Below are 14,672 nucleotides of genomic sequence, written 5' to 3'. Positions count from 1 at the left end.
TCTCTCTCTCTCTCTCTCTCTCTCTCTCTCTCACACACACACACACACACACACACACACACACACACACCTGCTGCCTCAAAATGATGTTGCCAACCCCTACCCCATCCTTATTCTGGGTACTGTACAAATTACTCTAGGAAGGAAGCCCCTGGACCTCAGGTTGGCTCCATCTTTCTAAGTGTTTCCTATCAGGAAAGTGATCCCTCACTTTCATTTCTTTCCAGATGAAGCAGAGTCTTCTGTTCTTTTTTGCCTTCTGTTTTGGGGAGGCAAACATTTAACCATGAAAACTGCATGCATGCATCCATCCATCTGGGTTTTTTGTGGGGGGTGTTGTTGTTTGAGACAGTGTCTCCCTTTTGTAGTTCAGGCTGGCCCTGAACTTACTATGAAGCCCAAGCTGGCCTTGAATTTGTGGTAATCCTCCTGCCTCAGCCTCCCAAGTGCTGGATTACAGGTGTATACTACCATGCTCAGATGAAAACTGCTTTTAAAATCTTTTCTGTTTTTAATTACCCTGCTGAAAGTGCTGAAATAATTGCTTTGTCAAGCTGTCCAGCACTGTTTATAATCCACAGGCTCCTTAGTGACGCACCTCAACAGCAAACTACCAAAATCAGTGGCACTGGGCAGAACACTGAGCAGAGGAAACTCAAGGTTACCGAGAAGAGAACACTGAGGCCTAGGAGCCTGACATTTCACAAAGGAATAAGGGCTCAGAGCACTAGGGGACGCTTGGGTGTGCTACAGAGTTAGCAGGGACTGAGGGCTAATGGTAAGTTGTCAGAGAGTTCAATGATCCAGTTAGGTTTCATAATGCTGATGGGTTAAGAAAACTTTTCTTCTTGCTTATCAAACTAACAAAGGTCCAAAAGTAATAATATTCAGGGCTGATAGGGCCACAGGAGTCTTTTAGATGTCTGTAAAATGTTATAAGCATTGATGTTTCAATTTAACTTTCAGGAATCTCTACTATGGAAACTGAAAAACATGAACGAAGTTTTACATCGCAGACATTCACTGCACCATTTACTCAGCATTAGTTTGGTCCAACCATGTACTAGGTACTGCGCTAGGAGCTGAGGGTACAGCAATGAACAAGAAGCGTGCCTTGCCTTAAATGTATAGTCAGCCTGGAAGAAAAGTGAGACATACAAACCAGTTGGTAAGAAGCCCTGTGATAAGAGATGTATGCTCAGGGCTCTGTGGGCGCCTGAGCAGAAGGGCTCACAGGATGAGTCAGCAGACCCAGACTAGCAGATGAGGAGGAGGAGTTCCAGACAGATACAGGCCGCACCACCCACCCCAGCTAGGCCCTGGGAAGGAAGACCTAGAAATAACTGAAATCATCAATGTTAAAGAAAGGGTTAACTGACGTATGGTGTGTTCATATCAAGGATATCATTGTCCTTAAAAATATATTTGGAAAAATGTTTGTAATACAATGTGAGGAATGTTTTTTTTAAAAAAAGGAAGCCAAGGTACAACTTTAAAAATAAAACAGTTTTCATAACCTTCTATGTTCAGGAAGTACACTCAAATATAACCATGCATCTCTGGGTAGAAGAATCCTAAGTGCTTATTCCCACTTGGTCTTTTAGGCCATTTCTAAATATTCCACAAGGGAAATGCACTACTTTTATAATGAGAAAACCCAAAATTTTAAATCATACGTAGTTATGTTAAAAAACAACAACAACAACAACATGGACAAAGGAATGGGAGTGGTGCCTCTGGGGTTTTAGGACATACTGTGGGCCAGAGAAGTCTCTGGGCTTGTTGCTCCAAATGGTTCATGGATACACAGCTCATGCCACACTGACATGGGCTTCGTGGGCAGGAGCGGCCCTGCCCTCCCGCACAGGTAGGATTTGTAGGACCTGGGGCCTTGGTCCCTGTGTGACCTTAGGGCATCAAGGCTTCTGTCTTTGGCTTGAAGTGCAGGGCATGTAAAAAGAATGCTGCAATGTTGCTTTGTCCTTATCATAAGTCCCAACAGAGCAGCAGCCCATCTCAAACCCCTCCTGAGTATCAACTGAGAAGAAAAGGAAGCCAATGGCCTGAAGCACACGACAACATTCTGTGCTGTGAGGTCTAGCATCCCAGGGACTAGAAATCCTGGGACTTTCTGGGAGAAGGAAATCTGATGGAGGGCTGGGAGAGGACAGTGAAGAGGAAGGAAAGGTCACATTCCAGGGCCTCAATCCCCAGTGTAGCTGGGCTATAACCCTCACAGGTAATCAGGGGGCAACTCGCACCTCCCAAAGGCTCCCCTAGTCACTGGGTGCATCCTACAGAAATGCCACCTCTGCTGCTACCAACACTCTGAGCCAGGTGTCAAAGGAAGACAGTGGTCAGCTCTCCACACCTTGTCCACTGGGGGGGGGGGAGCTGCAACACAGGCAGAGGACAGGACTGTCTCCACCCTTAGCCTTGATTCTCCTCATTACTCAGGTCCTCTGGTACCTGGCTTGCAGGAAAGGTTGCTCTGGACATTCCTGTCCCAGAAAGCTTTAGCACTTCTACATGAAGTTATGGGCAGGGGAGTTCGGGTGCTGCGAATTGCTCTCCTGGAACCTGCATACCCTAAGAGAAATAATGAGCTCCAGTAACCTATAGAAAGCTTGGGACCCAGAGCTCCCACCCTTACTACAGCCAGCAACACTACAGTGCCTCTTCCTCCAAGGAGGTTTCCTGGGTCACTTTCAGCCTGAGTTAGGTGTCCTCCCCAAGCTGCTCAGCATCTTGAGCTGCCATCTCCTAGGAATGTTCATGCTGTCTCAGAAAAGTGTTCTCATGGGCCTGGATCCCCATCCTACTTGTCAGGTCCTCAAGAGACAGTATCACTCATGTCTGTGGTCCCACCTGTAACACTGGGCCTCCCACATCACAAGCCTCCATGCGTGTTTCTCGGCTGAGAACAGGAATGAATGCCTAGATGCCTAAGATCCCTGTGTTGGGCTTGGAGGGAAGAGGGCCCGTACTCTGCCACTCTTATTGCCCAATCCTGGCCCAAGACATGATAAATCCATAAATCATCACTAAGACATGGGGCAGAAACCCAAGGGCATGACTAAAACCTGATTGCTTCTTCCTTCCTGAGGAGATGCCTGATGCAAAGACAACTTGAATGAACTCCCAGAGCTGCAGGGACCTCAAGGGTAAGAAGTTTCTCCCAATTCCAAGTGACTCCCAACTAGTCTGGTGTTAAAAAACCAGGTTTTATGGCACTAGTCCAAAGGATTAAGCTTTTTGACCTTATTTGAATTACTCAGTGACAGCTCAGAGTTATCACAGCATTTATTACCTCTAACACAAGTATCACAGTACAGGACAGACCATGAGAACCTGGGCTGTAGAATAATCTGTTCTGCTCACAGAAAGAAGGCCAGACCCTCAGCACTAGCAAAGCAGCCAGCCCAAGTGGCTCTTTGGAGACTTAAGGGGGATAATACCAGGATGCTGCCACAGCCTTGGAATGTCCACTTCTTTGTATAAATGGTTCATCTTTTCCGTGTGCTCGACTTGGCCAGCATCCCCATCCCACACCCAGTTAGATGGGGTGTGGGTAAGAAAGATTGGGGAATGAATCTTACGGGGCGAGTAGCACTGCAGAAACACTGACTTGGGACTGGTTAAGGATAGTGGGCTCCTATGACTCTAAAGGATTTCTAGAAGGGCAGGGGATTTAGCTCAATGGTGCTGTCTGCACTGCAAGCTTGAGGCCCTGAGTTCAATCCCCAGTACTGGAAAAAAATCTCTGGTGCATCTCCTAAAACTTCACCTTCAGAGAGCAGTCAGAGCCCCAGAGAGGGTGTCTCTCAGTGAATGCCCACCGGTTTCCATGTTCACACCCAGTTCCAAGTCACATTGGCACCACCTGCCAGCAAACGCAGGAGGGCTGACTTCTCTAACAAAGCTGCCAATGATTGCCATCAGCTGGCAGGACAGCAAACCCTGCTAGACCCTACATCACAGACAAAATGCCAACTCTCTGACAGTTCTTTCCCCTCTCTAAGCTGCCTCCAGTTATTTTCCTCCCAACTGGCCCTCAGCCACCCCACACCCCAGCTGATCTGGAGCCAAGAGAGTTGTTCACCAAACTTCCCTCCTCACATCAGCTTAGACATAGCAAGGGAGAAATAAACATTGTTTCTGATAAACCAGTCTAATTGGTGAACTGATGAATGGTTTAGTGAACAACATGGGGCTGGACCAATCAGTAAAGGCCAATTCTGTGCTATGGGAGGCAGCTGGGGCAGTCAAGCAGCATGGTTACCACAAGAAGAGTCTCAAGGCGCCGAGGGCCTAAAGGCTCAGCTCAGGTTGTCAGTGAGGGAGCACTCATTGGACCGCCACAGCCCAAATTCCAGAAGCACAGAACAGGCCCAGGTGTGTGGTGTTTCACTGAGGGGCTCTGTGAAACCCTCTACTTGCTCTACCTTTAGCCCTCTACAATCAATCAGCTCCCAAAAGATGGGGTTTTTTTTAATGAGATATTTGGCCATTAGTGTCATAATAGGAAAAGGTAGCATCAGGAGGCCTGGAGAACTGAGGCCTCCTCAAAAGTGACAGACCCCACCAAGCAAGCACTCATGTCGCAGTGGCTCTAACAAGTGGTTTTCAACATTCATCTCACCACAACTCCATGTGGAAACTGAGAGCTTTAGTGGCTCGCCGAGGCCCACGGCTCAACAAGTAATATCAAGGGCTGCAACTTGTCACTGTGTGGCACGGTTCCCACTCCTAACAAGGACAATCTCACTGAGGTGGCTCTCAAGTCCTTCAAAAATATCTCCAAAAATGGTGCCAGGGTGCACACTTATGTAAACATGCAGCCACTTCTTGCAGAGGGTGAGGAACAGTGTCCCTCTAGATCTTTTCCAGGCCAGGTTCACAGACCAAAGGCATCCACAGGAGGTTTGCTCATGGCTGCTTTTTGAGTTCTTTACCTCCTGGAAGAGGAACAGGACAGTCTGAAGTTTGACTAGAGATCACAGAGCAGAGCTGAGATATCCCTGAAAATCAGCCTAATCTCCTTGTCTGGGTAGAAAAACAGGATGGGAAGGAAGAGTCATCTGTGTGACTCCCCCTGGAGGCAGTAGCTTGCAGCAGAGAAATCTAAGACTGGGCAAGAAAGGAGGGCACAGCTGAAAGCTGAAGTGGGCAGCCACAGCCCAGCAGGGGAGAGGGACAGTATCCCCACTCCAGCTTAGCTTGGCCTCAGACTCCATCATGGGAACTTGGTGTAAATTGGGAAAAGGTGTCCCTTTGAAGCAGCACATGGCTTGATAAGCAGCAAGAGTGTTAGATATCCAGCCTCCCCCCTCACAGGGTGCTACCATACAGGAGACAACTTGCACAACTGTGCAAGGCAATGGGGAGTGTGGGAGCCACACAGGAGTCCCTCAACTTTTCTTCAGTCTCCCCAACTATTTACCATCTGGTAGTTTTAAAGAAATATGTCCTTGACATCAAAGCAGGTCATAAACCATTGTCCCCTCTTCCATACAAGGAAATCAGTTCTCAAAAGAGGGAAGGCAGGCCAGGGATTTAGCTTGGTGGTTCCGCCGCCTTCCTTGCAAGTGGAAGGTCTTGAGTTCAATCCCTGGTAACAAAAAAAAAAAAAAAAAGGGAAGGATTGCTATAAATGTAATTCAGCATGTAATGATAAAGATAACCCTTTATTTGTAGCCCAAGATCTTGGGAAAGGGCCCTATCATCTTTGCCTTCATAAACAGTATGTGTCCCCGAGGTAGGGAGGAAGAGAGGAGAACTGCACCAAGCAGGCTCCAGGTTCTCCCCATTCTCCCAGGCTCAGAACTTCACGAAGCAGATCAAAAAGCCCACAGTTGGGTCTGGTTGTGTGTTCTCCCCAGGTGTGCACAGATAACCACCCTCTGCAGATATGCTTGACATTCGGGAACCCAACCACAGCACCCCAAACCAGAAAGGATCCTGGGCTCTGAATCCTTCCCTCACCCCACTCTAGAGGCTACCAAGCATGCAGAGTCCCACTTCTACACATCCCAGGTCTCCTCCTGCTGGTCCCCGCTACCATGTTAGCTGGAAACATTTTCCTAGTTGACTTCTCTCCTCTTGACTTACTCCTCCCTCTATACACTGCTTTCTGAAAACCTTCCACAGGATCAAAATCAGCCCAACCACCATCACACCTGCCTCACCTGGCCCTGTCCATCCACCCCTACCACACATGTCAGCCAATCTGAGAACACAGTGCTCCCTCAGAGTGGCCAGTCCATGCCTCCATGCTGTGTTCACAGCTTCCCTTGGCCTGGAATACCCTGCACAGCACCACATTTCGATCTAAAAGGTGATCCCAGCTCAGGCCCTCCTGATTGGCCTGCCAAGCCTGCCAGGGGCTTCTGGAAAGCCCAAACTGAGGCCAGGCCCTTCCGAAGACCCTGTCAAGAGGCAGGGGTCTATGGTCTGGGGACAATGTGATATGGGAATCAGGCAGGGTGTCCTTCACCAGGCTTTTGACACCACCACGATTGGATCTGAGGACCCTATTCAGCCTCCTGTCCCCAACTTCCCTCAGACCCCTATGGAAATTGCCAGTTATGCATCTGTCTCTCACCTGAGACTGCCCTCTTGGTAGAGAGACACTGTCACCTTCCCGTGCGTCTTTCCACACAAGGTCAGACCTGGGGAATGGACAGTGGGGTGAGGCACCCAAGGAGTGTCTCCTTGTGTTTAAGCTAAACTCTCTGCTGGCTCTGTGTTGCTCCTCGTGTCCCTTGCCCCAACAGAAGCCAGACCTGTCTCTGTGTGTACATGTGAGTACCAGTGCCCCTATAAGATTCCTGGTCCAGTTTCAAAAACATTGCTGCTTTAAACAGTTAAGTGCCTGGAGGCATCCATAATACAGGAAAGGGACAAAAACATGGGCCCACCCTCATCGGCTGAAGCCACAACAGGTCACAACATAGGTCTGACAGGTGATCTGAGCTCCCTCAGCATGGAGTAAGGGCTATGGACAAGTCAGGTCTGCTCTCTGGGCGCATACCTTTCAGAATGACAAATCACACAGAACAACCAGAATAAATGAGATCCCTTCAGAAGAAATTCGTTTTGTGCTTAAGTTGAATGTTTCAGGGGAGAGGGGCTGCCCCAGTGACTGCTGCAATTTTTCATTGTGCACCCTTATCACTAACCCCTCCTTCCTATATAAATAACCCCATTTACAAAGCTGTACTGTCAAGCCATACAGTAAATTTCAGTAAGTGTTGTGGGCTGAGTTGTGTCCCCCTCAAATTCTCATATGTTCTGACCTCCAGTACTTCAGTATATGGCTGTATTTGGAAACAGTCCTTAAAGATGTAATTAAGTTAAAGTAAGGCCATCCAAATGGGCCTTAATCCAGTATGACTGTTGCACTTATAAGAGGAAATGTGGACAGATACACAGAGGGAGAATCGTGCAAAGATACAGAGACACACAGAGGCAGAGGCCTCAGAAGAAAGCAACCTGCAGACATCCTGATCTTGGGTTTATTGCCTCCAGAATTGAGGGGTAATACATTTCTGTTATTTAAGCCACCCAGTCTAGAGTACTTTGTTTTGATAGCCCTACCAAACTAAATTCAGAAAGGCTTACTTTCTCTCTTTTACGTTAAATATAAATCGCCTTTGTAATATTTTCTTCTCACAGTCCACCTCAGACAGCTGTGATGAACCGAGGGCCCACTGGACTTTAGAGCACAGGCCACACACAGCGGGAGGACATGAGGGGTCTGGGGACCTCTGGGATCTTCCCCTGTGAGCAGGACCACACTGGGAAGGCCCTGAGAAGGTGACGCCCTGACCCAGAGGGTCAGGTTTGTCACAAGCCAGTCCCCCAAACCCGAAACCCTCCTTTTGCCAGCATCGGCCAAACTCTCCTGATTATAAGAATCACCCAGGGTGCCTCGGTCCCACCCCTGGGAGTTGTATGGTAAGCCCAGACCTTGATTTTAAGTGAGTCAGGCGATGCTCAGGACCAGGCGCATGCGAGATACCGGAGACCCGGCCCTTTGATACCAAGAGGCGAGATAATGGTTGGAGTATGAGATGCGAGCCCGCTCATCCCCACCGCGCGCAGCTGCGGCCCCTTCGCCACCAGCTCTGCCCCGCCCCGCCCCCACCCCCTGCCTCAGCCGAAAGCAACCGGAGCCCGCTGTTTCGGCCTTGCTATGTTTTCCCATTTACATTTTGTGCCCTGCGTTCGTCCTCTGAATCAACAGGTAGTGGAATAAATGTCTTCTGTTTCCCTCACCAGTAACTTCGCGGAGTCCCAGGCGTCCTTGTTTTTCTCCTGGGTGTGGCCCGCCTATGACTTCACTCGGGCTCAGGGCCTTAAGTGAGACCCAGGATCTCCGCTCCCATTGCTGCGACGAGGGGACGGTCACAGCCCCAGAGTCCACGCGCCAGGCGGGAAACAAGTGTGCGGTTGCGAGGCTCCCGCCTCCCCCGATCTGCGCGCCCCGGCTTCCCCGCGCACCGCAGGTTCTTCCGGACCGGGACCCGCACCGCCCCCGCGACCCCGCTCACCCAGGCAGGCAGGTGCTGGCCCCTCAGCTCCCGGCTGATGAACTGGCGCTCGTTGTTGAGGAACTCGAAGGCGGCCTCCAGGCGCCCGAGCTTCCCGAGGCGGTTCCGGCGCCACCACATCCAAAGCAGGACGCCGAGTAGCAACCACAGTATGCTGAGCCCCAGGTAGCCGGCCAGGTAGACGGGCGCCAGGTAGAACAGCACGCGTACCACGAAGGTGTAGAGCTCCGGCAGCAGCTGGTTAGTCAGGCGCAGCTCGGGGCCCGGAGCGCGCTGGGCTCCCGGGGCTCCCGGGGCTCCCGGCGCACTAGGGGCGCATGGCTCCTCTGCTGCCATCTCCGTTTTGCCCTCTCCGGGAACTTCACCCGAGCTCAGGCCTGCACGCCCCGACAACACCTGGGCACATCTGTCCTCCAAGCTAGAGGACAGAACTTCGGAGCCTCTCCTGCCCTGCCAGGGCTTTCCCGCCCCGCTTCTCCTGCTGAGCTCCGCGCGCTTGAAAACTCTGAGTGGGGCGGGGCCCGCAGCGGGGGTGGGGAAAGTCCGGAAGTCTCCGCCCTGCGGGGCTGGACCAGGTGCAAGGGGTGGGGCCAGGGGGCCGAGGATTGGTTGGCTTCAGGTTCGGGGACTTGAGAGTCCCCGCTATCGGCAGCAGGAGTGCAGTAGCCACTTGGAGTGAGCTAAGTGACTCAAGACTCACCAAAGTCTGGGTATGACGGAAAAACATCACCGAAATCAGTGTAAGAATTGCTGCTCACCTGAGGTTCTTTTTTTAGAGTATACAAATCCTGTTAAAGCCTCTGAAAAATCTTGAAGATAAAAGCTCCAGTTAAACGGTATTGTAACTGAGTTTCTCAGAATATTTGAGTTGAGAAACACCCTAGTGTTTCTCAGAATATTTGACCACAGAACTCTTTTTTTCAAAGCACCTTTATCAATTACCCCAGGTCAGCAGAAGCCAAAGAAACGATAACGTATGACTGAGCTACAGCGAAAGCTCTTGCCACTTGAGGCAGAATGTGGCTGGCTGTCAGGGTGGGTGGACCAGGAAGTAAAATTGTCAGAATTCTGCTCCTCATCCCTGCAGAGCACAGAACCTTCCCCCAGGGTTCAGGTCTACTGGAACTGGAACACTTCTCACAGATTGAGAGATTGCCTTGATCCTGTTTCAATTTCAGATTCCTTTGAGAGAAGATCCGGGCGTATCTACCACTCCCTTTGCTCTTCACACTCACCAGGCTCACACCTCATGCCTCACCTGGGTTAGAGTGTTTGGGGAGGATTATGGAAGGTAGTGTATTTGAAGGAGGGTTACCAGAGAAAGGACGCTTATGTATGGAGTGGATACCCATAGGCAAGATGTCCAGCATGAGGCCTGTCACCATCCTGAACAAGTTGCCCTCAGCACTGCCTTTTTCTTCCTGGAATAAGTCAAGCTCATTCATGCCTCCAGTTTTTTGTAGTTATTGTTACTTCTACCTGGAATATTCCTCTCCTAAATCTTCCCCACAGTAATTAGGGTGGTGGGATTATGATTTGATATCTTTCCTCTTTTAAACCTTACAGTGTTATTAAATTACCTCCAGAAATTAAATATATGAGAACATTGAGACCGTTGCATCTAAAACTTCATATTCCACTTATTAAATTACCACTTAGAACACTGAAGTCATTACTTTTTTCATCTGATATTGTGGTTTTCATCTAAAATGTCCCCAGGGGCCAGGGATTTAGCTCAATGGTTCCACCACCTGCTTTGCAAGTGCAAGGACTCAAGTTCAATCCCTGGTACCAAAAACAAAAACAAAGCAAAATAAAATGTCCCCAGCAGTCTCATGTTTGGTATCTGGAGGTGGGCTCTGGTGAGAAAGGATATGTCACTTTGTCACTGGAGGCATGGCTTGGAAGAGTGAATTCGTGTCCCTAGCCCTTCCTCTCTCTCTCTCTCTCTCTCTCTCTCTCTACCTCCCTTGCCCTCTCCCTCCTTCCCTCCCTCTTTTCCAGCTGTCCTATGGTTAATACTTTTCCTCTACCACTCCATTCTGCTATGCTTTTTCTGCCTTGGAGCCAATTGACCATGGACTGATTGCACTGAAGCTATAAGCAAAAATAAACTTTTCCTCCTTTAAATTGTGGGTGTCATGTATTTTGTCCCAGTGATGGGAAAGTGATTGATATATAAAATTGGTCCCAGAAATGGGACTATTGCTGTGATGGTGCCTGTTCATGTGCTTCAGAAATCTTTGGAACTGGTTTGAAGAAAAAAATTGGAAAGATTTGGAGATGTGAGCTACAGACGCCCTGGAATGTTGTAAGTAGTGCTGAATATGACACTGGTCAGATCTCTAAACACTGAAGTGCTCATAGGAATGAAGAAAGTAAACCCCAGGCTCAGAAGGTTTTAGTTGGAAACAAGGACTTCATTGGCCATTGAAGTAGTGGCCATATGTGTTATATTTTGGCAGAAAATTTATCTGGGTAGTAAGTCCCTGGCTTATGAATGAGTTCCATCCTGGGAGAATTGTTCAAAATTGAAATTTGCTTGGAATCTGACAAAATATACCTGTGAAAGATCACAACTTGAATGTTTGTAATTTGGTGACTTACTGTATTGCTCATGCCCTGACTTTGTGGAGGCTGAAATTAAGGGCAATGAACTAATTAATCTGGTAAAGGAAATTTCAAGGCAGCCAAACATGTAGACTGTGGTATGCTTCAGCCAGATCTACAGTAAGAATCAGGAGCAAACAGCAGAGCTCAATGATCTGAAAAGTTTGCAGTTTCACTGGAAAGGAAGTGCCTGCAAAGTTGGGGCAAAGGATAATATAGTTGCTGAAAATATTAGCATTCAAAAGAAGCCAAGCACTTTGTATAGGGACAAGAAAAAGACGTCTTGAGGGCATCTCAGGAATCACCAAGACCCCAACCATTGCAGGTTCAAGGGTGCAAAACTGTATTTTTTTTTTTTTTACTTGAAAAGGGAGTCCCTGGGACAGCTACTCATTCAAGACCATCTAAAGAAGTTTATCCCTTAATCTGACCTTCTGAGCATTCAGAGGCTGCTGCAGCTATAGTGAAAGGGAGCCAGGCTATTGCTTGATCTAGCAGACCTTGACATCATCCACACAGTGCTAGGTTTTTTTTTTCCTGGCATGCAGAATACAAGAAATATGAGGGTCACAGAGGCCTCCACTCAGATTTTGGAAGGCAGCCTTGAAGGCCAGGTAAAAATGTGTGACAGGATCACAGATCCTGCCAGATGTCCCTGAGAGGGTGATGCATGAAGCTGTGAGCATGAAACGGAAGGTGCAATGGACACACCTGGAAGTTGGAGATTCCAGAAATATGGATCATCTGCCAAGGGAAGCTGCAAACAGTTAACTAAGATAGCACAATAGAAAGGCTATGTGAGCTGTAACCAGCAAGACCATAGTGGCATCACTGCCTAATCCTTTTGGAGACCGTGTCACTCCACAACCTGTCCTGGAGCTGGACATGTACCTACAGGATTTAGCATTTCCTCTGCTAGGTTTAAATCTTGCTTTGGATAAATTTCTTTCTATTCCCATTTCTCCATTTTGGAAAATGGGAATATTTGCCATTGTATGTTAGAAGTACTTTTAGAAGCATTTAATTTTTTTTTCTTCTTTTTTTCTGGTACCAGGAATCAAATTCAGGACCTTGCACTTGCCTGGCAGGTGCAGCACCACTGAGCTACATTCCCATCCCATCTTTTTTTATTTTTGTAGGGGCTCACAGCTAAGAGTTTACCTTGAGTCTCAGAGGATGATTTGGACTTGAACTTTTTGGCAATGCTGAACTGATAAGACATTGATGAATATTAAAGATGAATTAAATCCATATTGCAAAATGAGAGGGACATGAGCCTTTTGGGTGGAGGGAGAGAATATTATGGTTTAGATCTAAAATGTCCCCTAAAAGTCTCACACTTAGAGGCAGGGCCTGATCAGAAGGGATGAGTCACTGGATGTGTGACTTGGAAAGGTATATTCTTGTCCTTGGTTCCTCTCTTCTTGTTCTGCTTCTTGGCTTCCATGTGATGAACAACTTTCCTCTGCCATGCTGTTTTTGCCCTGGTGCCTGCTGACCATGCACTGAATTCACTGAAATGTGAGCCAAATGAACCTTTGCATCTTTAAATTGTGGGTGCCCAGTAAATCATCCCAATGGTGGGAAAATGACTAATACATGAGGACACTCTCATTGCTACAATCAAAAAATGTAGACTGTTTGATTACAGCACAATCTGGGGAGGATGATGCCTTCCAGAACCTTTGCTTGCACCCCACTGAGTTTATCATGTTACATGCCAGCTTTATAGGACAGAGTAACTCAAATTTTTCATGGCTACTGTTGTGGGTTGAATTGTGTTTCCCAGAAAGCTATATTGAAGTGCTATATCCTGGGACTTGTGCATGTAATCTTATTTGGAAATAGTATCTTGAGAATGTGATCTTTTATTTGCAAATGTAATCAAGTTAAGATTAGATCTTATTAGATTCTGCTCTGATTATTATTGGTGGGTCCAGAGAAGGTACAGAAAGGGAGGAAGGCCATGTAAAGACAGAAGTACAAACTGGAGTGATGCAGCTACTACCAAGGAAGGCCAAAGAATGTTGTCAAACAACAGAGGCTAGGAAGAAGCCAAGAAAGATTGTTCCCTAGACCCTTTTGAGAGAGCTTACCTCTGTCTTCCTACATCTTGATTTCACACTGATGGCCTCCAGAACTGGAAGGTGAATACATTCCTATATTTTTTAGGCCTCCCAGTGTGTGTCACTTTGTATAGCACCTCTTAGAAACAAATATAGTCACCTACTGAATGCCAGAGGCTGTCAGCACAGGAGGTTCAGGAGTAACAGAATCCCTGCTCTGATATTTCGAGTGGAAAAGATAAGACAACAAACATTAAAAAACAAGGAAGGGAAGGGAGAGTGCTATGAAGACAGGGCCATGAGCAGGTCCTGCTCTGATATTTCGAGTGGAAAAGATAAGACAACAAACATTAAAAAACAAGGAAGGGAAGGAAAAGTGCTATGAAGAAGACAGGGCCATGAGCAGAGTGAAACAATGTGATCAGAGCGGGCAGAGGGCTATTTTAGCCAGGGTGGTTTGGAAATGCCTGTCTGAGAGGTTGAGAATCTGAGTTGAGAATCAAATAAAAAGATAAGAAGTACGCGTACAATTTCACCTTATTAAAGGAAATTGGTATCATAAAGTTGTCTTCCTTTTGGAACAGAAAAATAAGTATCCTCCACTATGCAGGTGTCATTATTTTACTTTTGCATTTCTATGTGGGGCTGCACAGTCATTTCTACGTATCTGTCCTTGCTGTAGGACTAGGTTTCCCCGAGGGCAGAGTCTCTGTGTCAGTGCCCAGGTCTGAGCACAACACAGCAAGAGTCCAGGGACGAGCATAGCCTTCCTACATCTTGATTTCACACTGATGGCCTCCAGAACTGGAAGGTGAATACATTCCTATATTTTTTAGGCCTCCCAGTGTGTGTCACTTTGTATAGCACCTCTTAGAAACAAATATAGTCACCTACTGAATGCCAGAGGCTGTCAGCACAGGAGGTTCAGGAGTAACAGAATCCCTGCTCTGATATTTCGAGTGGAAAAGATAAGACAACAAACATTAAAAAACAAGGAAGGGAAGGGAGAGTGCTATGAAGACAGGGCCATGAGCAGAGTGAAACAATGTGATCAGAGCGGGCAGAGGGCTATTTTAGCCAGGGTGGTTTGGAAATGCCTGTCTGAGAGGTTGAGAATCTGAGTTGAGAATCAAATAAAAAGATAAGAAGTACGCGTACAATTTCACCTTATTAAAGGAAATTGGTATCATAAAGTTGTCTTCCTTTTGGAACAGAAAAATAAGTATCCTCCACTATGCAGGTGTCATTATTTTACTTTTGCATTTCTATGTGGGGCTGCACAGTCATTTCTACGTATCTGTCCTTGCTGTAGGACTAGGTTTCCCCGAGGGCAGAGTCTCTGTGTCAGTGCCCAGGTCTGAGCACAACACAGCAAGAGTCCAGGGACGAGCATAGCCTGTACTGCATTTGCCTGGATTTGAATCTACTCTCCAGCACTTTC

General features: G+C 47.6%; 1 protein-coding gene across 4 annotated transcripts in view; it reads right to left on the bottom strand.

Annotated features, from left to right (window-relative positions):
• The window catches only part of Esyt3 (extended synaptotagmin 3), a 45,184-nt gene extending 36,141 nt beyond the window's left edge, over positions 1 to 9,043 (bottom strand). For all 4 annotated transcript variants that reach the window (XM_033759584.1, XM_033759585.1, XM_010625569.2 and 1 more), the window contains exon 1: positions 8,556 to 9,043. In XM_033759584.1, the coding sequence (XP_033615475.1) occupies positions 8,556 to 8,891 (336 nt within the window). In that variant the 5' untranslated portion in view covers positions 8,892 to 9,043. The remainder of the gene's footprint in view (positions 1 to 8,555) is intronic.
• Between the last annotated feature and the right edge of the window lie 5,629 nt (positions 9,044 to 14,672).

This window comes from Fukomys damarensis, unplaced genomic scaffold, assembly GCF_012274545.1.
Source record: "Fukomys damarensis isolate Sample0158 unplaced genomic scaffold, DMR_v1.0_HiC HiC_scaffold_37, whole genome shotgun sequence".
Taxonomy (NCBI): domain Eukaryota; kingdom Metazoa; phylum Chordata; class Mammalia; order Rodentia; family Bathyergidae; genus Fukomys; species Fukomys damarensis.
This window is presented reverse-complemented; position numbering and strand designations above follow the sequence as displayed.